Raw genomic sequence first — 26731 nt, 5'->3', positions numbered from 1 at the left:
CAGAGTCAGCATGGACACCAAGAAGACCTGGGTTCAAGTCCCACCTGACACATACAGTCTATCACTGGTCAAGTCACTAATATCGCACTGTTTTAAGCAATCTATAAATTGCACAGAAGATACTGATTGACATAGTAGAAGTTTTCTCACCTGGGGGCTTTCTGTGCTAGAAAAAATCTCAGATCAAGTCCTATTCTAATATTACTTACCTAGCACCTTCATTGACTTTATATACATCCTCATAATGATCCTGTTACTAATCCATCAATCAAGAAGCATTTATCAAGTCCCAATAAATACAAAGCATTTGTAATACAAAATACAAAAATGAGCCAGTAACAGGTTTCCAATTCATCTGCAGCCTGGGGAAAGAACATGAACACATCAAAGCAAATATAAAATAGATGCTATTGTCATAATACCCATTTTGTAGATTAGGAAAATGAGGTTCAGAGAAGTATGTATGCCTTCCCAGAGTTTTATAGCTAGGATCAGGTGAGATTTGAACCCAGGTCATAGGTTCTTAGACTTACAGCTGGAATGGATCTCCAAAGTCATGGAGACCAGCCCCTTCATTTTACAGATGAGCTCACCAAGGTTCTGGTCACACAGAAAGTAGCAGACCTGGGATTCAAACCCTTTTTCTGACTTCAAGTATTGAACTCCTTCCCCTGTGCCAAGTTCTCCCAACTCTAATTCTAGTGATCTTTCTGTTATACATTGATGCCAAAAACTACTTCTTACAAAAACCTTTGGGAAAACTACTTTATTGAGTTAGAAAAAGTTGTAAGTAAATTTATATGGAGAAATAAAAAGAATTTCCAAGGATTCAATGAAAAAAAGTGCAAAAGAAGGTAATTTAGCCTTACCAGATCTAAAATTATATTATAAAGCATCAGTCATCAAAACTGTCTGGTATTGGCTAAGAAATAGAGTGGTGGACCAGTGGAATAGACTAAGTGTAATAGCAGGAAATTATTATAGTAATCTGCTGTTTGATAAACCCAAAGAGTCCAGCTATTGAGATAAAAACTCTCTCAATAAAGACTGTTGGGAAAATTGGAAGTTAGTATGGAAGAAACTTAGATTAGACCAACACCTCACACCCTATAGCAAGATAAGATCCAAATGGATACAGGATTTAGACATGAAAAACAATACTATAAGCAAACTAGAAGATCAAGGACTAGTTTACCTGTCAGATTTATAGAAAGGGAAGCGGTTTATGACCAAGGAAGAGATGGAGAACATCATTAAAAACAAACTAGATAATTTTGATTACATTAAATTAAAAGGCTTTTGCATAGACTAAACCACTGTAACCAAGATCAAAAGAAATGTAGTAAATTGGGAAAAATTTTTGCAACTAGTATTTCTGACAAAGGACTCATTTCTAAAATATACAGAGAACTGAGTCAAATTTTCAAAAAAAACAAGCCATTCCCCAATTGACAAATGGTCAAAGGATATGCAAAGGCAATTTATAGTTTGAGGAAATCAAAGCAATCCATAGTTGTATGAAAAATTGCTCCAAATCATTATTTATTAGAGAAATGCAAATTAAAGCATCTCTGAGATACTACCTCACACCTCTCAGACTGGCCAATATGAGCAGAAAGGACAATGATCAATGTTGGAAGGGTTGTGGGAAATCTGAAACACTAATACATTGTTGGTGGAATTGTGAACTCATCCAAACTTTCTGGAGAGCAATTTGGAATTATGCCCAAAGGGCACCAAAAATGTGCTTCCCCTTTGACCCAGCAATACCACTACTGGGTCTATACCCTAAAGAGATGGTGAAAAAGGGTAAAAACATCACTTGTACAAAAATATTCATAGCAGTCCTGTTTGTGGTGGCAAAGAATTGGAAATTAAATGAATGGCCTTCAATTAGGGAATGGCTTAACAAACTGCTGTATATGTATGTCATAGAACACTATTTTCTATTAGAAATCAGGAGGGATGAGAATTCAGGGAAGCCTGGATTTGCATGAACTGATGCTGAGTAAGATGAGCAGAACCAGAAAAACATTATACCCCCTAACAGCAACATGGGGGCGATGATCAACCTTGATGGACTTGCTCATTCCATCAGGGTAACAACCAGAGACAATTTTGAGCTATCTGTGATGGAGAATACCATCTGTATCCAGAGAAAGAACTGCAGAGTTTTAACAAAGACTGAAGACTATTACTTTCAAATTAGGAAAAAAAACCATTATCTTATTATGTAAGGAAGCAAGAATGGGAAGAAAATTGTAAAATTCAAAATATATAAAATCTTTCTAAAAAAAAAACCTTTGGGAATAGTGGAATTGGTTCTCAGTTTAATTTCATCCCTAGGCCAGCCACAATGCTATGAAGTTTTCTACCACAGCAATAGTAGTAATTGGCATGTATAGCCCATTTTGAGGTTTGCAGTTTACATTTTCTTTCACTCTGTCTTTCATCTCTTGCTTCTGTCTCTCTCTTTGAAACTGGATCTCCCTATCTCAACTAGACTGCAAGTACAGCAGTCCATCAATTTAATCCCAATACTGATTAACATGGGTATTGTGATCTGCTCTGTTTCCAGAAAATCAGCTTAATCCATTGAAGCTTAGAATTTCTGAGCTCTGGTGATCCCCCAGCTTTCCTGATAGCAGATACAACAGGCCTGGAGGAGAGAGAGTAGAGAAAAGAAGAGAGAGGAGAAGAAGAGGCAAAAGGAGGGGAGAAGAAGGGAAGAGAGGAGTGGGGAGGAGAGGGGAGGGGAGGGGAGGAGAGGGGAGAGGAGAGGGGAAAGCAGGGGAGGGGAGAAGGGAGGACCAGATTACAGTAAATTTCATAAAAGGAAAGAACATTAGATTTGGAATCAGGTCACAGGATCCAGAACATAATAGGCATTTGATATTGATTGATTGATTGATTGATTGAACATCCCAGCTCAGCCACTATTAATTCTGATACTTTAGACCAGTTATTTAGTCTTCCTGGGTCTCCTTTTCCTCATCTGTAAAGTCAGGAGGCTGAATGGATAATCTGCCAGCTCAATCACTTCCCTCAAGATTAGAGAGTACAAATGAGTCTACAGATGTGATACTCTTACCTCTGAAGCTCTTTAAGGTTTCCAGATCTTTTCTTCATAAAGTCCCCAGCAGGCAGAATTGCAAGTATTATTCTCCCCATTTTATAGATGAAGAAACACAGACTTCTAAGTCCACATAGCAAATGACAAAGCCAGGATTTGCACTTTTCCAGGTCTCCTATCTCCTGCACCACACAAGTAGAGTGTGCTTGGTGGGGAATACAAGGTTAGAGGTCTGGTGTTCTAACCTTGGGATTAGTGACCTCTAACTCAGAAATCTGTAATTCACCTTGGTTGAGGTTGTTGGTCTATAAATCATCTTACTTCCCAGTGATATTTGGAGGACTGTCTATAGGCAGTGTACCTGTCTGGCTTCAGGGAAGAGTAGGAAAAGAAGATACCACTAAAGATTGTGGAGGAGGATGAGGGCAGCCTGGGAGCCAGAGGAACAGATGCTGATAGAAAAATCTCCTCCTATTTTGCCTTTAGGCAGTGGTAGTAGCAAATAGTTGATCAAAAATATAGATCAGGGAAGGATGGGATTGGTGGAGGAAGGCACTGAAGCAATCTCCTGTGGCTAGAACTGCTGGGTCTTTGCCAGTCCCCCCAGGCTGTCCCTGCCTGCTATGTTTTGCACAAGTCCTATGGTAGAGTGGGTAAATAAATGCATTCAGAAATGCTTAGCCTTTCTATTGAAAGCTGATGAAGAAAAAACCAAGCCTTAAAACTCACCCTGGAAGTCAGCAAGAATAACAGACAATCTGCAGGATCCTCACTGGAGGAGGAAAGCATAAAGGTGTGATGTGCAAGAAGAGAAATCAGGAGATCTGGATTCTAGTCTAGGAACATTTGGTAGACAGGTCACTTAACCCTGGACCTGTTTCATCATTCATAAAATGACTAGCTGATCTCATCTGTAGAATGATTTAGATATTTCATTTATTTATTTATTTATTTTAGGTTTTTGCAAGGCAAATGGGGTTAAGTGGCTTGCCCAAGGCCACACAGCTAGGCAATCATTAAGTGTTCAGATTTGAACCTAGGTACTCCTGACTCCAGGGCCAGTGCTTTATCCACTGCACCACCTGGCTGCCCCGACTTAGATATTTCTTTACAGCTCGAACATTCTCTAAGTCTCAGAAAAACTCTGAAAAAGTAGGACACATCAAAAATACGATGACAAAAGTCTACTTTTGGTCTGTTCTTTTGCCCACTTCAAAGTCCTCTTCCCACTTGTGCTGCTGACATTCTCATAAAGAATGCTTTTCTGATTAGAACAATTTCCTGATCTGTAAAATAAGGGAAAGGAACTAGATCTTCATGATCCTTATTCATCCTCTAATTTTATGACAAGCTAAAATGTTGGCAAAAGAATAATACATCCCTTAAAAAACAAAGGACAATCTAAGTATCGTCCAAAGAAATTAATCTCTAGTGGTGAAATTATAGCTATCAGTTGGGATTGGGGTGAAAGCCTTTCCTGTTCCCCCTTTAGAGTGTGACATTTAGGAAACCATCTTTTCCTCCCACTTGTAATGCAAGCCCCACTTAGCCATAAACATTAATTAAAGTCAGAGCCAGCTTCCTTTACTCACTCAGAGCTTCCCTAACTAATCCCTTTGGAGTTGTATTTGCCATCTCTGGTAAGAAAACTTGTGCCAAATCAATCAGTTCATTCTAGAGTTGGAGCTAGCAAAGATTTTTTTAAAAAAAGTAAATTTTTTCTCTTTTCAAAACAACTTCACTTTCTTCCCCACCCCCTTTCTGGTATGTTAAATGATTCAGAAACAGCTGAACTCTGAAAACTGAAATTTGCACATGTCTAACCCTCCCTAAGGAAGAATCTCTCGGGCCCTGAAGAGAACATTTTAAAATAAAGACGTTCCAAGGGATTGAAAAATTGCTTATGAGTGCAGCACACTGTCTAAGGGAGAGGTTAGGATGACAGAGCAGACAGAGGAAATGCTGGGAGGACAGTTTGCTCAAATAGCAACAGAGGAGATTCAAAGCCACTCTCTGAAGCGGCTGAATTCTTCCTACTAAAATCCCAAGTCATCAAACTCAAGAAATGCTGGATCAATAGACTAGATCGAAAGTGGGCCAATTAAATCATCTATTGAATGAATGCACTTCTTGGTTCCAGACCTCATTTTTTTTGGCCCATAATTTACAAAGCCAAGGGAGAGTGGCCAGTGTGAGACTCATCATAGGATTTAGATCTGACAAGGACCTAAAGAGGACACCAGGTACAACCTCTTAATTTTAAAAATAGGGAATCTGAAACCCAGAGTTGTCTAACATCACACATCTTTTAAAAAATTGTTGCTCAGTCATTTCAGTCACATCTGACTCTTCATGACCCCATTTGGGGTTCACTTAGCAGACTGTAGTAGTTTGCCATTTCCTTCTCCAGCTCCTTTTACAGATGGATGAAACTGAGGCTGCAGGGTTACTTGCCCAAATAGCTAAGTATTTGAGAGTAGATTTGAACTCCAGACTTCCTGCTCTATTCACTGCACCATTTAACTGCTCAGTAATAATGCAATTATTTAAGCTTTTAAGATTTGAAAAGCACTTGATATATATTGTGTCTTATTTTACACTCACAAAAACCCTGTGAGGTTAAGTGTTGTTATTATCTTTATTCTATAGATGAAGAATCTGAGGCAAGTAGAGATTAAGTGACTAGCCCAAGGTCATATAGCTAGGACCTAGATGAGGCCATATTCAAACTTGGATCTTATCTTCCTGACTCCAGGTGGTTTGGCACTTTGTTCACTGCATCATCCTGTAGCAACTGGGATTCTGACCCTAGTCCTGTACAAATCTGCTTTTCTGTACTCAACAACAGAGCCTGAAATATTACTTTCAAAATAAACCTTCAAATCATTTCCTGTCTCTATAACTTTGAGCACTTAGGCAATAACTTCTTAGTGAATCTGACTCCAAAAGAAGCTACCTCCAAAGAATCTGGAATCTGCCTGCTTATAAATTCCCAATTGATAGGCATACTCTCAATTTCCAATTCTTTGCCACCACAAAGAGCTGTTATATTTTTGTACATGTGGGTCCTTTTACTTTTTTTATTATATCTTGGAGTTACAGATCTAGCAGTGGTATCGTTGCATCAGTTTTATAGCCCTTTAAGCTCAGTTCCAAATTGCTCCCCAAAATGATCAGTTCACAATTCCACCAAGTGCATTAATATCCCAGTTTTCCCACATCCTCTCCAACATCCAACATTTTCCCATTTTTGTCATTTTTTGGTCATTAGCCATTCTGATAGGTGTGAGAGTATACCTCAGAGTTGTTTGAATCGGCATTTCTCTGATCAATAGTGATTTAGATGACTTACAGCTTTATTTGAAAACTGCTTGTTCATATCCTTTGCCCACTTAATCAGGGAATGATTTATATTTTTATAAGTTCTCTATGTATTTGAGAAATAAGGCCTTTATCAAATTACTTATTGCAAAATTCCCTCCCCTCATTTTCTACTTCCCTTTTGTTGCAATGGTTTTATGCAAAAACTTTTAATATAATCAAAATTATCTATTTTACATTTTGTAATATTCTTTGGTCCTAAATCCTTTCCTTCACCACAAATCTGACAAAACTATTCCAAACTCTTCTAATTTGCTTATATATATTTGCTTATATAGGGTGTGAGATGTGGTCTATACCTAAATTCTGCCATGTTATTTTCCAGTTTTTCCAACAGTTTTTGTCAAATGAATTTTTGTTTCAAAAGATTGACTAATTATACTAGATTACTACGGTCATTTACTATAACTCTACCTAATCTATTCAATTGATCCACCACTTTATTTCTTAGCCAATACCAGATTGTTTCAATAACAGCTTTATAATAGTTTGAGCTCTTGGCTACACCATCTTCTTTCACATTTTCTTTTCAGATTTCCATGATATTCTTGAGTTTTTGTTCTTCCAGATGAATTATTTTCTAGTTCTATAAAATAATTTGATAGTTTCAAATGGTATGGATCAGGATTTTTTAATGTCAAATTAGATGTTAAATTGTTGAGGGGGGCAGCATTGGGGGGGAAGAAAGAAAAGTGCATTATGAGGGAAATGGGTCCTATTCTGGATGAATTTCATCTATCACAATTTTTTGTTGTCCTTATAATCTGCAGTCAGAAAAGAAACTCACTATTTGTGAGTTTTCCAAACTAGAACACCTGTCTAATCAAGAAAACTCCCAGAAGGTAACTTAGTCTAAGCCTAAGAATCTATTTCCTCCTTGGCTCCCTAGGGATAGGTATCCTCCTGGGACCTGGGATCTTTCTAGGAAGCAAATAGGAGGCAGTCAGTTCCTGCTTCATTTCTCCCTTTTTGTGGTTCTGTTGTTCCCTGCAGGGAACCTTTCCCCCAGTCCTGCAGAACTCTTCTCCTCCCACCCCCTTAAATGGACCAGACTGTTCTGTCTTGGAAGACTCTACATTCCTTTGCAATTGGGAGATAGATCTGGAATATCACATGAGAACTTGGCATTTCCCTTACACAATCTCCTCCCATATCCCACCCCTTACACAGAATTCCCTCTACTCTGTGTATGGGGTGGTCGATTGGAAGGAGGAATAAAGTTGCAGCTCTTTGATAGAATTCGTACTAGCCTTTGCCCTGGTCTCTTACAGGCTAATCAAAATCTAAGACCCCAGAACCCTCTATTCTAGCCAAACTGGCAAAGCCCTGTTGCTTTCTCATTCTCTGCAGTGGCAACTTCTCCCATTATATGAAACTGTTTGCAAATCCAACACCCCATGATCACAGAAGTAAGTTGTGGGCCAGAATACCCCTGTAAGTAATATCCAAGATAAGCATTCAGCTTTACATTCAGAGGGATGCTGCAGTAGCACACTACTAGGTCTTTGGCTCTTTTCCTACATCACAAAAAGATAAGTGTTTTCAGAGATCCCAAATCATTATATTTGTATATAATACCCCCTTGCAACCAAACTCTTTTTCAAAATTATTTGCTGAAGAGCAATACCAGAGCCAGAAAGTCAATTTTTAATTGGATTTTAGTCTCAACAGTTAGTAAATAAGCATTTTTAATTGTGCTTTGCTGTACTAGGAATTGTGCTATGGTCTGGGGACACAGAGGAAAACAAATACAGTCCCTGTCCTCAAAGAAAATACATTTAAAATGGGGAAACATGCAAATAGTTACATGTATAGAAGTTATAGAGTAAAAGGGAAGACATCTCAGATGAGGGGCATTGGTCTATGAGAGTGAGGGATGGAGAAGGATTTCTGGAAGAAAGCCTGGAGATACATGTGAGGAGGGAGAACATTCAAGGAATTCCAGGGAGACAGATGGGAAATGGCATGGTATGGTCTTGTTAGAACTGCAAGAAAGTCAGTACTAAAGCATAAAAAGGTTGGACAAGTAGAAAGATTATGGAGTCACGGATAAGCAGGTTATGAAGTCTTTGGAAAAGGCAATGGCAAGGGACCTATAGACAGAATCAAGGCTACTAAGTCCTGTCCTATGTGAATAGAAGGGAAATGAAATTTCCAAGATGAATTGTCTAGTCAGTGCTGAGTTTCAGCATTGCTATGATTTGCTACTATCAGTGTCAGTTCCTTAGGATCATAGCTTCTGAGATAAATCATCTAGTCCAACCCCTTCATTTGACAGCTGAGGAAACCAAGATCCAAAAAGGCAGTGGCTTACTCAAGGTCACCCAAGTGGTAAGTGGCATTGTCAGGATGCAAACTCAGGACCTCTGGCTGAAGATCTAGTGTGCTTTGCAGCATATAAACACTTTACTTTCAGGGGCTGCTCTCCTCTCACTTGGGTTTTTAATTCACCTCTGAAGTTCAGGGCTTGCTCTCCTCCCCAGGGGCCCTGCTGGAAAAAGTGCCGGGAGTGTTCCCCGGCTTTACACCCTGCTGGGCCTAATCACTATTGCTCCGGCAGTAACAGCAGGGGTGTTTGTGGGGGTTTAAAATTATTATCATTTTCTGATTGAAAAGCAAGTCTCTATAACTCCCCAACAGCAAGAATGACATTGTAAAACTGTTCTGGGCTCCTGCCTCTAGTTGAGGATCAGTGTGGCATGAAAAGTTTTCCACATCCTGGAATGGGAGTTGTAAGATTTCTTTTCCACAATGGCATCAGGAGAAAAAAAATCTCATTAAAAGGATGTTAAAAGGATTTTTTAATTAAGAGGAGCATGCTGGTGATGGGGTGTCAGCTTGAGGACACAGAGGCAGTGAGAAAGAGAAAAGAAGAAAAGGGACAGAGAGAAGAGGATAGGAGAAAAGGGTATTTCAGAGCCAGATATTTAATCATTGAGTTTTGGCAGCTAAGGCTTCTCATACCAGTGGATTCCATCACCTGGGTCTACACACAGGGGCTACAGGTCCTCTTGGTAGCCAAGAGAACAATTTAGCAATCTCTCTGGCTCCAAAAGCCATCAAAGTGGGCTAATATCTGTAGGGACATGAATATGTCCAAATTAATAGGCAATTTAAAAGGTGAAAATGGAAACTAACTGGTTACAGTAAAAGTGGGGGAAAAGATCCTTGTACATTGATCCAGAGATAGAAGAGGAATTAAAAACAAGGGTATATTTGTGGAAGAGAGGTAGGGGTGTGTGTGTGTGTGTGTGTGCGCGGTGTGTGAGATTTCATACACATTGGCTCACAGTAGCATTTACTTGTCCTTCACTATGAACCAGTCCAGTTTCTGGATAAAATGGAGGATAAGGAGATAAGCAGATCTTTTTCATTTGTTTTAGGAAAAAAGAGAAATTCAAGAAATAAAAGCCCATAAACCCAAAAGCAGGCTGAAAATGACTCTGACAATCAAGAGATGATCTTTTTACTATGAAGAAAATGACATCATGTGAGTTGTGTGGCCCCTCCCATGATGAAATAATTGCCAATATGCTGTGGAATATATTTGTGATATTCCAACTGACCTATATTTCCGGGATTGCCCTTGTGTTCCTAGCCCCTCTTACCCAAAGTTTGAATTCTTCCACTCTTTCTCCATGTTGCCAAGGTCATTTTAACATTTTCACTGGCTTCTGATGTCATATTGCTAGACTGGAAATGGTTCTGAAAGCAGGGTGTAGAACACGATTAAATTCTAAAGGCTTTCAGAACACTTTGGGTCCTATTGACCACTGCCCCTCAGCTCTTCTCCCTAGAAATGGAGATGTTGCCCTAGCTAAAGATGAAATAAGGGTCATTATGAAAATATACACCGATATAATGAAAAATATTGAAATAAATTATGAAAGTACCCCCCCAAAAAAAATCCTCAAAAATTACAACCACTTTGAAATTCACATTCTCACACACAGAATTTTGAGGGATTGGGGAAATGTTGAGAAATGGGAAACATGGACTAAAAAAGATTAGTCTCTTTTAGTCCTACAAACTTAAGAAATCCTGCTTTTCTCTTTAGAATGAAGCTTCAAAAAAATAATAGTGGCATTTACATAACAAAAGTTTACAGAGCACCTTTCATGTATTCTCATTTATTCCTCATGATAACCTCAGAAGGAAGCTATTTCTCATTATGAGGCAAACAGGTTCAGCAATTTGTACAAGATCAACTAGTGTCTAAGGCCATGATTTCAAATCAGATTTTCCTAACATTAATCTGGTGTTCTTTCTACTACCCCAACTAGCTTTCCAAAATAAAATAAGGACGACTTCTTCAGTAGATGCATTTTATTAATGTAATAGAGCTGCCATGAAAGGACAGACTGATTTGTCCTCTAAAATGTATTACAGACTGATTCCTCATTGGCTGCTAACACCTATCCTAAAGTCTCATTCCCCTTTGTTACTTCTTCATTTTTACCCCAGCCACTGAAAGCTCTGGCTTGGAGATGGTTTTTTCCCAGTTAAACATGGAGACAGAATAATAATTACAGTTCAATTGCAATTGTTATCATTTAACTTTTTTCCTTTACTTTCTACACATTTCTCATATTGGCCTGCAAATAAAATTAGAATTTTCATTGGTTTGCCCAGGATTTGACACTGGGAGAGAAGGAGCAGAGAAGCAGAGTAGGACTTCCACTGCTCCCACCCTAGTCCAATCTGGATATTGGGTCATTAAAGCAAGCCCTGGGGAGCTAGGTGTAGAAATATTGCTCCATCATGTAGAAGGAGAGAATCATTCACTCATTCAATAAACACCTAATGGACTACTGGAGTCGGAACATGATGCTGGGCACTGGCAAGGATACAAATTTTAATTAGAGGAAACATCTGAAATCAGCTGACTTTTTCAAGTCACTTAATTGTTGAGTCAAGTACTATCCAACGTAGACAAGCAATGCAGAAAGTTCAGGGTCAATGTAGACAAACAATGCAGAAAGCTCTATTTCCTCAGCAAAAGAGAATTTTTAAAAAAAATAGACTTTATGTGAGTCTATACTGATGTTACATAACCAAACTCCCTTCTCCACTCCCTTGGGGTAAAGGTAGTCAACACATTTTCAGCACCTTTTAGAGCATAAATACAGCTATCTCCTACTTTAAGGTTAATCATTTCTAGCAAAAGTAGCTATAATTTAAACTTCCCCAAAATGAACCCAACCTTCCCACTGACCTTATAAAATAAAAACATCTTAGTACGAAAAATGTTCCCTGACAGATTGAGGCAAACACTTTGAGCTAGTAAGAGACAGTGGCTAAGTCTGAAGTATTTTGGACCAGGAATGTTTCTATGGCATTTTCAAATATCTGTAGCAAATTTTAACCCACTATCATATTCTTTATCTCTCTCCCATCAAAGACCATTAGGAATTTCTCTCAAACGTTTGAGATTCTAAAGTCAGTTTTCAAATGTTGCTCCCCTCCTTCCCCTTTGCGTGAGTATTTACTATAAATTTAAGGGATTCCTACCCATATGATTTGGGACATGATAGCAAGCTTGAGCCTCATGTGTTTATCCCAATATACACTGAAGGTCTGGCATGTGATTTATATCACAAAAAGATGCATTTGAAGAGCATAGGGAAAGAAAGCACTTCTCCTAGGGCAGGATAAACCTAATGTACCGATGCATTCACTTACAGATCAAGGAAGTCATTCTGAGGGCAACCCTATAAGATTAGAGAGCATCACTTTCGATTTCATCCCTTTTGACTCTTCTTTGGTCACCTCTCCACATTCAGTATACAAAGACTGCAATTAGATACAAGACTATAATGATAGTTCATGAATAGCATGATAATTTGTTACTTTAAAAACATCAAGTTTTTCCTTAAGACACGATGCTTATCAAAATAGACATTAAAAGTCATCACAAGAAGAGATTTTTTACAATTGTTTCCATTCAAGAAACAAGAATAAATATGGAACAATGAGCTACAGCTCCAAAGAACCTAAATATAAATACAAAATGATTATCACCACATCTTTCTAAAATCTCCCTCGGTGGCTTTCAGACCTTAAAGAGAGGAATTGTGTCCAGAGCTCTCCAGCTCAGGGTTAAGAAGACATCCCACCCTGGCAGTCCATCATCTTTCTACTACAATGAAAAATACAAGACTACCAGACAGAATGTTCTGCAACGTAGCAAAGGAGGCAGGCATTTATGCCATTTGCTGCTATGGTTAAGTGTCAAACCATTTGCTCTTCTTTATAAAAGGGGCTTCCTTTGTGGGGCCCAGTATTTTCCGTTTGTACTGTTCCACCAGCTGGTTGAATCGAATTTCTGACTTATTTCCTTTGGCCTTTTTCTTTGGCACCTACAGGAGAAAGGGAAGGAGGCAAAAAGAAATTAATGTGAAATCTCACCTATATTTAGCCATCCAAAGGATGAAGTTTCCAAAGTATTTGTTTATCAAAAAGAAGCTTTCCTAAGCAAAACAACCATTCAAGAAATCCCAGACAGGACTCCTCAAAGAGAAGACCTCAAAAAGAACTCATCTCTATGTCTCTACGGAGAAGAGGATCTTTGTGAGTGTCCCACACCTACAGGCAACAAACTCAGAAACCTAAGGGAGAAGGCAGATTTGTGTGTGTCCAGAGTTTTGAGCCACAATTCAGACTGTGATCTCATCAACCCAACAATGTAAGTTCAGAGACCAGCCATGGTCTTAAGGAAAGACCCTACCCAGCCTAAACCCTCCCAAGAATCTTTCGAGAGAGGAGGTTGTTAATGAGACCGGAAGGAGCACAGTAACCCTTTGAACCACCACCAAGCCTCTCACACCCTTCCCTGCTCACATTCCCTGAGTACCCCCAGAAAGAACTTTTCTTACTGGAAAGAGTCTTACAGGAAAGATGGTAGCAGATAAGCCCCAAGGCCCTGCTTTTTGCTGAAATAACAAGTCACAAGAAAATGCCTACATGAGGCAGGCTGTCAAACTGTACTCACCTGTAAAGCTGTGGAGTGTTGCTTCTCCTGCTTCTGATGTCTCATTTGTATCTTTGGCTTTTTGGGAGGAGGAGGTTTAGCCTTGCCTTTGTCCCGCATTCTGAAAATCAGAGTCAAGCACTCACTCTTGGGTCACCTCTGAGCCACATAGGTCAGAAATCCAGCAATCAAAAATCTCTTATGACCTGGTGAGTCTAAACAAGGCACTATTTTTTTTAGGTTTTTTTTTTTTGGCAAGGCAAATGGGGTTAAGTGGCTTTCCCAAGGCCACACAGCTAGGTAATTATTAAGTGTCTGAGACTGGATTTGAACCCAGGTACTCCTGACTCCAAGGCTGGTGCTTTATCCACTACGCCACCTAGCCGCCCCTAAACAATGCACTATTACAAGCACTCTCTAGACTCACAGAAGGTGGAACTAATTTTTAAAATGACACTACCACAGGGCAAACTAACCCAAACTTCAGAACCTTCATTTATCAGTTCACATGTGTTCATTCATTCCACTAATACTTACTGAGCACTTATTGTACAGAAACATGGCCCAGCACTGTGTAGGATCCATGGTATTATGTATTACAGAATCCTTAAAATCATCTCCTGCCAAAATGTCCTTTACTAAGTGAAGAGAAAATCCAATTAAAAAGATATTTGACGATAATGTTATACTAGGTTTTCCTGCACTTAGTCATGGAACCAAACAGGAAATATATGAAAATCTGTCTCTCAAAAGATCCCCAAAACATGGACACATGCCTATATTCGCTTCCTCCCAATAAAATCTGATAATGGCCTGTGTATTATTATAAAGTTGGTTCTGCCATTCTTTGGCCATTTTTCAGTCATGACTCTTCAAGACGCCCCATCTGAAATTTTCTTGGCAGACAAACTGGAGAGGTTTGCCATTTGCTTCTTCAGTTCATTCCATCAGATGAGGAAACTGAGGCAAAGAGAGTTAAGTGACTTGCCCAAGGTGACATTTGAATTCATTAAGATTTCTCCCTCACTACAGCCACTTATTCACTGCTCCATCTAGCTGCCTACAAGATAGCAAATAACTGAATCATCTGTCCACAAAAAAGGATAACAGCTAACTCCAGTATTTGGAGCAACCTTCTATAAAACAAGGTCTGGCTTAGAAGCATCCTCCTCTCCTCCCACTCACCCACTGCTGCCCTAAACTTCTACCCACCTGATTTTTGGTCCTCGATGTGAGGGGAGCATCAAGACCTTCCTCCGTTTCTTCCCATCTGGCAGCTCCACATGCTCCACTTCTGCCTTAGTCTGGAATCCTGCCCATGAACCCGTACTGCCTTTCACTTTCAGGGGAAGCTTGTTGGGGCCCTGAGTGGGACTGTGAGCAACCTTCTGCTTCTGGAACTTCCCAGGCTGTTGCTGCTGGTCTTTTGGGGGCCCATCAGCTGCAGACTTTGATTTCATTTTCTGCTGCATAAAACAAGAGCTCACAGTGAGTTTCCCAGCTGGTTTCTCTATGAAATCCGGCTGCTGACAAGTCTTACAAGAATATGGGTTTTATGTGAAGTGAGCAGAATCAGAAGAAAGAAAAAGCAGTACATTTTGGTGTCCCTAAATCTCTTGGGGAAGAAAACAATAATGGACATTTGACACGAACTAAAGCTATCACAGAAGGTCAGATAAGAGGATACTCAGTCTCTCCACCTCTGATAAAGATAAGAAAGAAAATACTCAGGATCTAAAAGCAAGAAACTTTAGAACTACTTCTAAAGCAATAATACAATAATTTTTTAGACAACAATTGCACATTTACTTTTTAAAGGGTATCAAAATAATCCTTCAACAACATTTAAATTTAAACTTCCAGGTTTTCCACACCAGGTCTACTGGCCTATATGGATTTCACACATAAATGAACTATACCACAAAAGTATGCAGAATAGGCAAGTTAATATGATAAAAAATAGCCATAAATGCAAAAACTAAAATAAGAATAATTACCATGTATATATATACAAGTATATGTAAGAAATACATGATTAAATATAAGATAAATATATTAAATTAATCAATTAATATTAAATATATGATAAACATATGATTAAAACCACATTGCACAGTAAACTAAGACACTGAAAATTCAGAGAACAGAGAGATGATATTTAATATAAAATTCTAACCTTAGCTTGAGCATCTATCCCAACCAAAAGTTTAACTAATAATCACATTAATCTGAAGTCCCTGCCCTCCCTCCAAATGTAGTTTTGCCTAGCAAGAGGTAAAAGGACTGAGAGTTAAAAATAGCAGGAGGAAAAGGAGTCTGAAAAATCTATAAACTGGTAATAGCCAAGTAATTAAGAGTTAAGGATATGAAAAGCTCTTTAGTAACAGAGATTTGAGCTCTAGGGCTTGGCAAAACAAACAACATAGGTTTTTTTTTTAAGCTACAAAAAGAAGGTTCATACTAGGTTTCGCTGGGCCCTTAGTTCCTTCATCTTTAGTTTCCTTCGATCTTCCAAAGAGAACTCTACTATCGGTCTCTGTATAAAAGGAAAAGAGAGAAAAGCTTTCATCACTTATCTTAACTTATGGGTCATGTATGTATGCAGTACAAGCCAGATCCTGCTTACAGGAGCTTACAGTAGTAAGCTCTATTGGTTCTTCAAGCAACTTGCCCAAATTTCAATCCCCCTTTCTGCCCTCTGAATTCATGTCCTTAACTATTTTCATTCCCTCTATTTGAATATGAGGAGAAATGGGCACCAAGAGGCCCAGCCTGAGCAATCCACATCTCCTCACAGGACGCTGCTCCTCACCTTCTGAGGGCCGAAGATCTCTGGATTGTTGTTCAGGTGACGAAGGGCTGCTAATGCGTGCTCATGCTCTTCAAATTCTACAAAAGCATAACCCAAGGACTGACCCTTCATGTTCCCATGTGCACCTTTCAGGTCTCGCATCACCCGACACTAAGAGCAATCAAAGGAAAGATCAAATTTGACACAGAAAGACCTCTTCCCTGTCCTCAAGCAGGTTTTTGCTATGGATGGCTCTAACAATTTAAAACAGGAAAACAATCTTCATCCAGGTCACTCTCAACCTAACACTTGGCTAGGCACACACAGAATGAGCTAAACAGATATAGTTCCATTACCTCTAGGACCTTATATTCTAAAAATATACATCAACATTAAAATCAAATTTATATACATGAGGAAAGGGAAGATAATTAAGTACAAAAAGAAATAAGCACTGGCCTAGAATCCGGGAGATCTGAGTTCAAATATGACCTCAGACACTTCCTAGTTTTGTGACTGTGGGCAAGTCACTTTATCTCTGTTTTGTATTAATAATATTTGTCCTTCATTCTCGAAGAAGACCATGACATCAGGGAGGTGATGCCATGACAAACACATAAATTGGAGTTGAGTGAGGGGGCGCTGGGCTAAGTTACCAGCTTCATTTTCTCTTCCAAAGACACCTGGATCCAGTGGTCACATATGAATGACATGACTGGAGATAGCCCTGGATGTGAGGCGATCAGGGTTAAGTGACTTGCCCAAGGTCACAGAGCCAGAGTATTAAGTGTCTAAAGCTGGATTTGAACTCCCATCCTTTTGACTCCAAAGCTAGTGCTCTATCTACTGCCCCATCTAGTTGTCTTTTTTGTTTCATTTTTGTCTTAACCCACTGGAGAAGGAAATAGCAAACCACTCCAGTATTTTTGCCAAGAAAACCCTATGGACAATACTGGCTGTCATGGTTACAAAGTCACTAAGAATCAGACACGACTGAACAACAACAATTCAATAATGGGTAGCCATTTCTTTCACTAAAGCCCTATACCAAAGGTTTATCTTGGCTTAGAGAAGAATTTTGTTTTTCAAAAACTTTGCTAATGGAGTACAAATTCTCTCAGTTCTTCTAAGTAGGAAAGTATTTAAGAACAGAGCGGATGGCAGATGCCATGACTATTACTAGAAAGGTAGCTCAGCTTGTCACCAAGTTGGCCAAAGAATGATTAATTATTTTGGCCATAACTAACTCTTAAAGATCATCTTAAATTAAAAAAAAGAGAGACAGCAATCTGCACTAGAAGAAAAAAAGTATCAGGGCAGCTAGGTGGTGCAGTGGATAGAGCACTGGTCCTGTAGTCAGGAGTACCTGAGTTCAAGTCCAGCCTCAGACACTTAATAATCACCTAGCTGTGTGGCCTTGGGCAAGCTACTTAACCCCATTGCCTTGCAAAATATATATATCCACACTGATAGAATTACAGATTGCTGAAATGTTAAAGTGCATATAAGCTTGGTCAGCTTCAGTATTTACATCACTGAAGGTGGAGAAATATGTAGGATTATATTATGGCCACATCTCTCTACTCCTCAAAGCCTTTCTAAAAAAGGGAGGGAGTGCTGCCAACTGGATTTGAACAGGAAGAGCATATGCCAAGTATAGGATGAACATGAAGAGCATAAAGACACAGAGAAATGCAGAGAAGACACAATCTAGCTCAGCTCCTTTTTTTTTTGTTCAAAATTTTTGGATAGTAGCATGCAAATAACACTAAGTAATAGTCAAATAATAGGAAGGGCTAAAACCTCCAAACACTAAGATGCCAAATTCGGTATGCAACAACTATCTGCTGAGAACCCATATGCCTAACATCATACAGAGCCTTGTTAGGGGCTTTAAAGTTCAAGATATGGTGGGTGACGTTAAGAATCTTAAATTCAAGGGGGCAGTTGAGTGGCATGGTAGATAAAAACATAGGCTTGGAGTCAGGGAGATCTGAGTCCAAATCTGGCCTCAGACCCTTAATAATTGCCTAGCTGAATGACCATGGACAAGTCACTTAACCCCATTACCTTAAAAAAAATTTTTTTTTTAAAAGGGAATCTTACGCTCTTAATGAAGAGGCTAAGTTTGCACAAAACAATTAAGAGTATAAATCAGTAAATAATAATATGCCAACAGGAAAGAATACTAAATTTAGAGTCCCAATACTGGGTTTCACAATATAAAAAAATGTGGTTATAGACCAGTCACAGAAACTTGGAGTGGTTCAGGGAATTCCCTGAAGCTACGAAAAGGTTGCTGATCTGGATCTGTTGTTCTAGTCTCCATATAAGGAATTTGCTGCACCCAGTGATATTACAGCTAAGAATAAAAATCAAGTTGTTACAAGGAACAAATGAGATGTTTATTAAGTACTTTGTAATCCTTCAGTCATTATGTAAGTATCAACTGTTTATCTCAATATATACCAAATTAAAAATGCATTAATCATAACCACAAGTTATGCTTTATATCTGGCAGACAGTCAATAACATTAGTAGTTGAGGATAATGATATAAAGTTGTGGTGATGGATTTAGCCACCTCTTCCTAGCAAGCCCTTCTTGTGACCAACAGCATTATTTACAAAATAATGGCTAAGAATGCAGTCTGAAACCACAGAACAGAGGAAAGATACTTGACTAATACTAAAACTGAACTCCAAACCTTGCCTGCATCCTAACAGATCATGTTTGATCAACTAAGTCACAGATGTTGGCCTAGATCACACCCCCTCCCCACCACCCAAACCTAGATCCACACATACATGAATGTGGACAAAAGCTAAAGGGGTATTTTAAAAGAAAAGAAAGGGAGGAAGAAAAAAAGGGAGAAAAAGTACCCTCTCACCTCCTTTAGGCGTATGGCCCTTCCACCTCCAGTTGCAGTCAGCACCAACCTTCTGAGTTGTTTGTCATCCACTGCCTTCGGGAGATTGTGGAGACACAGCCGGGTCTTGGAAACAAAGATGTTCTGATCCTTCAGTTTCTGATGTTTGAGAAGCTCAAACTGCAAGAACAATGAAAAACAAACTGGTAGAGTTCAAGTCAACCTTAAGAAGAACAGATTTAGAATATGACAAGAAGAAAGACTATTAATGATAATGAGGAGGACAGCTACTGACATTTAGAGTCATCATTTTGCACAGTGCTTTACATAATTTCATTTGATTCTCACAAGAGCCCTGTGAGGGAGGCAGCCCAAGTATGTTACAGGGGAAGTTCAAAGAGGTGAGATGAGATGACAAAAAGCCTATGGTTACAGCTAACAAGTGAGAATCAGGACCCAAAGCCAGGCTTCAAACCCTGATTCCAAATACAGTGTTTTGTCCACTACACAACAGCTGACTTCTAAAAATAAGGGATACTACCTCTCATTCATGCACGCATGCATGTTGTGTTTGTGTGTGTATTACATATATGTGTGTGTGGTGTTGTTGATGTGTGAGAATGCTTATATACATTGGTTATTTGTACATGTGTATACATGTGTGTGTGTCAGTGTCAGAGAATGAGATTGTGTGTGTGTGTGTGTGTGTGTGCGTGTGTGTGTGTGTGTGTGCATCTGTCTGTCTACAAAAAAAGAGTTTCACATGGCCTGGCAAAGGAAAGAAAAGTATTTGTTGCATTCCTTTGCTATGCTAGCTGGTTTGTTCTCAAAGTACAAGATATCTTCTCAAATTATGAGACCTTAAGGAAATTCAACTCTGCCATCTTGAGGCAAAGGAATGTCTGTGTCTATAATTATGTCACCAGAATTGTACTGTATGGCTACTTGACTACAAACAATGCAAGCTATTTAAAATGTTGTCCCTAATTTCATGTATCTGCTCATCACTTTTTGTAGTACTAATTTAGGCTCATGAAATAGCATCTGTACAAATCAAAGGTGACCTAAGGTATGTCTTTTTTAAAGATGTGTCTTTTTTAAAAGTCAATTTTACTTAACAAGTTATGGTATGTAAATGAGATGGAATATTACTCTGCTAAAATTTCTCTCACATAAGAAATTATGAAGGGGAGAGTTTCTGAAAAATCTGGGAAAATTTGTATGAACTGTTGCAAAGTTAAAGGAGAAGAATCAGAAGAACAATTTATACAGTAGCAATACTGTATAAATGAACTTTGAAAGACTTAGGAACACTGATCAACAACCATGTTTCCAAAGGATTCATGATAAAAAATACTATGCATCTCCAAACAGAAAGAGTAGCTTAAACATACTTTATTTTCTTTCCCTTTTTAGACATGGCTAAGGAGGTAATTTGTTTTGTAGACTATATGTATTTGTAATGGGTTTTGTTTTTCTTGGCTTCTCAATAGGTGAGAGAAAAAATGTGGAAATGAAAATAAAATAAAATTGAATTTAGTAAATTATAAGTAAAGACTATATATTTCTTGGGATAGCTAGGTGGTGCAGTAGAAAGAGCACTGGCCCTGGAGTTAGTAGGACCTGAGTTCAAATGTGACCTCAGACCCCTAATAATTCCTTAGCTGTGTGACTTTGGGCAAGTCACTTAACCTCACTGCCTTGCAAAAACAAAACCAAAAAGAAAAAGATTATATCTCTTTCCCGAGCTCTTATTTATCTCGAGTTGTGCAATTGTCTTTTCGAATTATAGGTCTCAGAGTCTTCTTCAAATTCAACATATCCAAAACATAACTAATTATCTATCTCCCAGGCATACCCAATCTTGGTATTATCCTTGATTTTTCACTCTTCCTAGCCCAACATTCAACTGGTTGTTGAATCTTGTGTTTCCTGCCCCACTATGCATCTCTCTCTCTCTCTCTCTCTCTCCTCAAATGAGCTCTACTCCTCTTTCTGGTCCTCATCTCTTTCTCGTCTAGACTATCCTAACAGACTCTTAATTGGTCTCTCTGATCGAGTTTCAAGTCACTCAAATCCCTTTCCACCTAATTACTCAAATGATTTTCCTTAAACACACATTCTGACCATATTTCCACAAATACACCAGTGGTTCCTACTATACAATTACAGAATTTGAAATATGGAAGGGACCTTAGTGGCCATATTGTTCAACCCAGTGCTGAGAGTAATTCAAGACCATATCAAATGACAAATGATCACCAAAGTTCTGCAAGAAAACCTTCAGGGAGAAGGAAAGTCACAACTTCTAGATGCAGCTACTGTACTTTTAGACAGCTCAAAATATTAGAAATGTTTACTGATATCAACTCTATATGCCTCTTTTCCACTTCTGCCTATTGCTCTCATTTTGTTTATCTCTCTTCCAAATGACAGTCCTTCAAATACTTAATAATGGCTATCACGTCCTCCAGAGATTTCTCTTCTCCAAAATAAAGTATTTCTAGTTCTTCAACCAATCCTTTTCATGATATGAATTCAGGACCTTGGCCATCCCGGTTGCTGACTGCCAAACACTCGTAATTGTGATGCCCCAAAATATTCCAGATGAGGTCTGATGTGAGTAAAATACAGCAACCCCTTACTCCTAAAAAGGTCTGCTTCTCTGACTTCAGCACAAGACTAAAGTAGCTTTTTTGGCTACCATATCATTGAATTACATTGAGTGTGCATTCCACTAAAATATCTTTTTGAGAAGAGCTAACTACACCTCATCTTACACTTGGTGGAACTAATTTTTTTGTTCAAGTGCAAGACTATATTATCCTATATTCAGCTTTATAATATTCAGATGTTTAGCATATTGAGATCTTTTTTGGATCTTGCCACTTTGCAGTATACCTTTAAGATGAAGTATAACTCTTCTTTTGGGTTTTTAAAGCCCTTCACAACCTGGTCCCAACCTACCTTTCTGACCTTGTCATACTTGACACTGTGATTCTGGCAACCTGATCTTCCTGCTGGTTCTCATATACAATACTCCATTTTCCCTTCCCAGGTTTTTCAACTGATTGTCCTCCTTGCCTAGAAAACACTCCTTTCTCATCTCTACCTCTCAGAATCTCATTTCCCTCTACTCAGCTCACCTGCAAGAAACCCTTCCTACTACCCCAGTTGTTGCTGCCCCCCCCATCAAAAGAACCTACATATTTTGTGTGTGTGTGTGTGTGTGTGTCTCTCTCTCTCTCTCTCTCTCTCTCTGTGTGTAAGGTCATCCTGCCTACTTACCCTTTTCCTCCTCCCTGACAGGGACTGTTTGTTCCCCAGCACCAACCACAGATCCTGACAGATCAGGAACTTCATAAATGCTTATTGACTGATACACTAACTTACTCAAGCTCATTCAGCTAAGTAAATAACCTCTACAACCTCCTAAATCACATCTTATATGCAACTCAAAAATCCAAGCACATTTCTATGGTCCACCAGTAAATAACAGGGTGATCAGAAATGATATGGTGTTCATTCACCCCAAAGAAAGGGAAAATGAAGAAAAAGACATCACTTCTGTCCATATACACCTATCCTTCATATGTGATCCTAATTTTCAAAAAGTGGAAAAAGGGGTATATATCAAACTATAGGCCTACAATATAAATTCCAGGTGTGCCTGGGAGATAGATAATAAGTTATGTTTTGGACATGTTGAATTTGAAGAAGACCCTGAGACCTTCAATTCAAAGAGTCAATTGAATGGGTTCTTAAAGGGAGAGTCTGTAAGAAATTAGAAAGGGAAGACAAGAACATCAAAAGTCAGCATGAACTCTTTAAGAACAAGTCTTGCCAAACTAAGTTCATTGGGGGGGGGTCACTAGCCTATAAGTGGAGAGTATCATGAACACAATACAACTTTATTTTAGCAATGCATAGCAAAATACTCAGAAATGTGCTGGTAAATGTTTAACAACCATTTCTCTGCGAAAAAAATGGGTGACAACACACTTTTAAGTTTAATTGCATTATTTTTTTCCATTACTTTCCTAAGTCTAAACAATCAACAAAATAATATATCAAGCCTTGTTTTGTAGTGTTTGTCATTTACTCATTTAATTAAGTTAAACTTTATACTTATTAAGGGCTTTCTTACATGCAAGTGTAAATGCTCATACTGAAACTTTAACAATTCACTCTAGTGAACAACTAAAAGATGGTTCCGGCACACCACTGAAATACCAATTCAAGATACCTTTGTAGACAAAATGGAAAGCTATGAGCTGAACACAAGTATAAGGGGGGTAGTAAAAGAACCACTGAATTTGAAGTCAAAGAGCATGGGTTCAAATCCTACCTTTGTATTACAGAACCCACCCTTCTTAGCAAATTTCTACCAAACTTTACTAACTGTATTGAGGTCAACATGATACTTCTAGCTTCCTAGGTTCATATTCTTCATATTCCTTTTACCCCACAAAAAGTTGACAACTAATACTATTTTAGTGACTATAATAATTCTAAATCTAGCACAAAGACCCATATCTTCCAAGTAGCTGACTTCAGTCTACACTGATATCCACCTTCTGTAATCTCTTTTGCATTTATTATCTGCATTATACAATTAGAATTTGATTGAATATTATATACTACACTCTGTACTACACAATTCAGTACTTTGTTAAGATATAAAACTGATCTTTCATTAAAGATCTACTCTAATGATTCATTGAGGAAAAGAAATTACCCTGGGGGGGGGGGTTGTAAGGCACAAGGTCACATAGCTAATTATTAAGTATCTGAGGTCAGATTTGAACTCAGATCTTTCTGACTCCAGGGCCAGTGCTCTATCCACTGTACCACCTAGCTGCCACAGCCCTGAGTTCTTGACAGTTATGTGAAGTACAATCTTGGGTACAATCCTAGGTTAACTCTCAGGGGAGACATTTTTTCAGTCATAGAAGCCTGCCATCACATAATTGTGTGGCAAAACCACATAACTGTGACCTGCAATGATTAAGAGAAAGATATACCATAGAAATACCAAACATTTGAAATACAGTATAATACTGAAATATGTAATATATAAATAAAATGTTCTCTTTCATTTATGTCTTATCTGAAATAGACTGCCAGCCTAAGTCAGCAAGGACTGCCTTCTACTCCCCTCTCAATATCCTAAAGTGCTAAGGACATAATAAGCACTCAAATACTTTTTGATTGCCAGCACCTAAAGCTGACTTGGTTCTGGGCATACTTACCCGTTCTCTCTTAGCAATATCGGCAGCACTCAGACCTTCAGCAGCTTTTGTTCCAGCACGGATCACTGCAAAAAAAAGAGGGCAAAAGAACAGGAGGTCACCAAGGGAGTGTCCACTGAGCAATCAGGAATGCTTTCTGAATGATGCAAACTACATTCAAGACCCAGAGGGCTGTGCTGGTCAGGACACAGTAGTACAGACTAGAAAGAGGCTCTAATTCTCTGAATTCAGAACTGCCCTTAAGTCTAAAATACTGAACACTGTGTTTTGAACAAAGGGTTGACTATTCAATTTAGATCTACTGTCCAGGAATCTGAGATAAACTTCTCTTCCCTGATATGAAGTTATCACCTACAGAGTGAGATAGAGACTCATTTAATTAAATTAAACTTTATACTTATTAAGGGTTTTCTTACATGCAAGATGTTATGCTAGGCTCTGGAGATTCAAAGATAAAAAGGAAAGCAATCCCTGTCCAAAGGAGTTTACATGATATAGGAAGAATACAACATGTTCAAAAATAAATCAATTTGTAGTCAACAGTGACCCTCTAAACAGAAAAGCACAAGCCATCCATGAAGATGTACAAATATGGAGCTAAGAAAAGCATTAAAAGATGGAAGATAAAACTTTCTGTAAAGTCTAAACCATGGAGAACATGGCACTGGAAATCATTCTGGATTTTTCTGAGAACTCCATGATTTTGTTTGTGGTGATCTGCTGTTAGAAATATTGGGGGGGGGGGGGCCCTTTATGGAGACCACTCCCATTGTAATAATGAGAAGCAGCAATGAGAGTCAGATGAATTGAGAAGTCTAGGGGTCAAGACCTGCAGGAAAGACAAAATTTCTAAACGCTCTCCAAAAACTCTGAAGAAATTTGAAGTTATAGGTAAACTGCTAATCTGCATCAGAAATGGGAGTTTCCATATTGAGAGTTACCCTAAACTGATAAAATTACAGGTCCAGACTAAAAACAACTAAAAAGGGAAGAATCAAGAATCCAAAATTATACTGTTTAGCAAATGGGTGGAAACTATAGTCTCACAACTAAACTTTTGGCAGAAATGGTGACAAGATTCCTGAGTTTCCTCTACCCTCTCTGCTCCTGTACACCCTCACAAAGTAGATACAAGGATCTGGTTTTTCAATAACATGTAAAGTCCTTTCCTCACTAACTATCTGCAAAGCTACAATAATATATAAGTACTTAATAAATATTTTTGAACTACATAATAGGCTACATAAGAGGCTGAAAGTCATTAGAAATTTTATAAGTCATATAGCAATACATGAATCTCTTCATGTAATATAGTTTGTGCTTTTAAGCAAAATTTTGTTCAGAATATATTATTGCTAAATCTTTGGAGACATGAGAAGGCAGGTGTGAAAATTCATCACCCAAAAGATTGTATGAGAGTCCATTGCAGATACAGCGTTCTCCCAGAACATGGAATGGTGTACAATAACTCCCCTACTCACAGCCTTCTCTAGCCAGATAAAGGTTCCGAGTTCCTGTTTGCTTCTTTACTTTCTTGCTTCGAAGTTTTTCAGCTTCATCCCGGGTCACAGCCAAATCCACTTTGAGTTTCCGACCATCTAGCTTTAGCCCTCCATCCTACAAAAAACAGTCTCTATCTCTTCAGCTGGCAAGTAGACTCAGATAGGAAGAAGTAATTAAGCATTTAACAAGCAATACAGGGAAAGGATAATCCAAATCTTTCTATTAGTGGCAATAAGGTGTACCTTTTAATGTGTCGTAGTTTCTAGACTAAAATTCAATGACAAATACAGCCTTGCAAATAGCAAACCATTATTTCCTACTGACTCTGAATAGTCCCTAAGCTATCAAAATGGTCCAGAAGGTAGAATCAAACTGGTAAGGATATTATAGACTGTAAGGATATTGTAGACTGTACAGTGGTACTAAGTACCACTGGTAAGGTTACTATAAGAACAAATAAGGATACAGTTTATTTAAGAGAAGAAAATTCTAATGATATAAAATAACAATCAAAAAATTATCTAGCTTTGGAATATCATCAGGATTAAGAGTCTCATTAATACCTGGCATCAACTTTCTAGACTAATCATGCTGCTACCTGGAGATCTGGAGAGGGATAACACCATCGTCCCTTTTATTTATGCCAGCTTCCAAACCTGAAAAGTAATCCTTTGTTTCTCCCTTCAATTCCAGTATTGAATTCCACTATTTCTCTACCTAAAGGACAGCAACCTCTCTCTTCAAATTCCTCTCAGCACTTTGTTTAAACAACTCCATTAGACTAGGATCTTGAACTTACTAATCTTGAGACAATTCTTTGGGGTCCAGACTTGTGATTTCATCTATTTTACATGGTCACCTCACTAACTAGCTGCAAAGCTAGAATAACATAA

General features: G+C 38.5%; 1 protein-coding gene across 4 annotated transcripts in view; it reads right to left on the bottom strand.

Moving 5' to 3' along the window:
- Window positions 1-12274: 12274 nt before the first annotated feature.
- Window positions 12275-26731, bottom strand: part of RBM28 (RNA binding motif protein 28) — a 41611-nt gene continuing 27154 nt past the window's right edge. For 3 of the 4 annotated variants that reach the window (XM_074193762.1, XM_074193760.1, XM_074193763.1), the window contains exons 12-19: window positions 25817-25952; window positions 24336-24400; window positions 19105-19263; window positions 16237-16386; window positions 15886-15960; window positions 14637-14890; window positions 13446-13545; window positions 12275-12813 (exon numbers count right to left, since the gene is read on the bottom strand). In XM_074193762.1, coding sequence (XP_074049863.1) covers window positions 12679-12813; window positions 13446-13545; window positions 14637-14890; window positions 15886-15960; window positions 16237-16386; window positions 19105-19263; window positions 24336-24400; window positions 25817-25952 — 1074 coding nt within the window. In that variant the 3' untranslated portion in view covers window positions 12275-12678. The remainder of the gene's footprint in view (window positions 12814-13445; window positions 13546-14636; window positions 14891-15885; window positions 15961-16236; window positions 16387-19104; window positions 19264-24335; window positions 24401-25816; window positions 25953-26731) is intronic. The other variant, XM_074193761.1, reaches the window with a different exon arrangement.

Source organism: Macrotis lagotis, chromosome 7, assembly GCF_037893015.1.
Source record: "Macrotis lagotis isolate mMagLag1 chromosome 7, bilby.v1.9.chrom.fasta, whole genome shotgun sequence".
In the NCBI taxonomy this organism is placed as follows: domain Eukaryota; kingdom Metazoa; phylum Chordata; class Mammalia; order Peramelemorphia; family Peramelidae; genus Macrotis; species Macrotis lagotis.
Note: the sequence above shows the minus strand (reverse complement) of the source record. Positions and strands in the feature narration are given on the sequence as shown.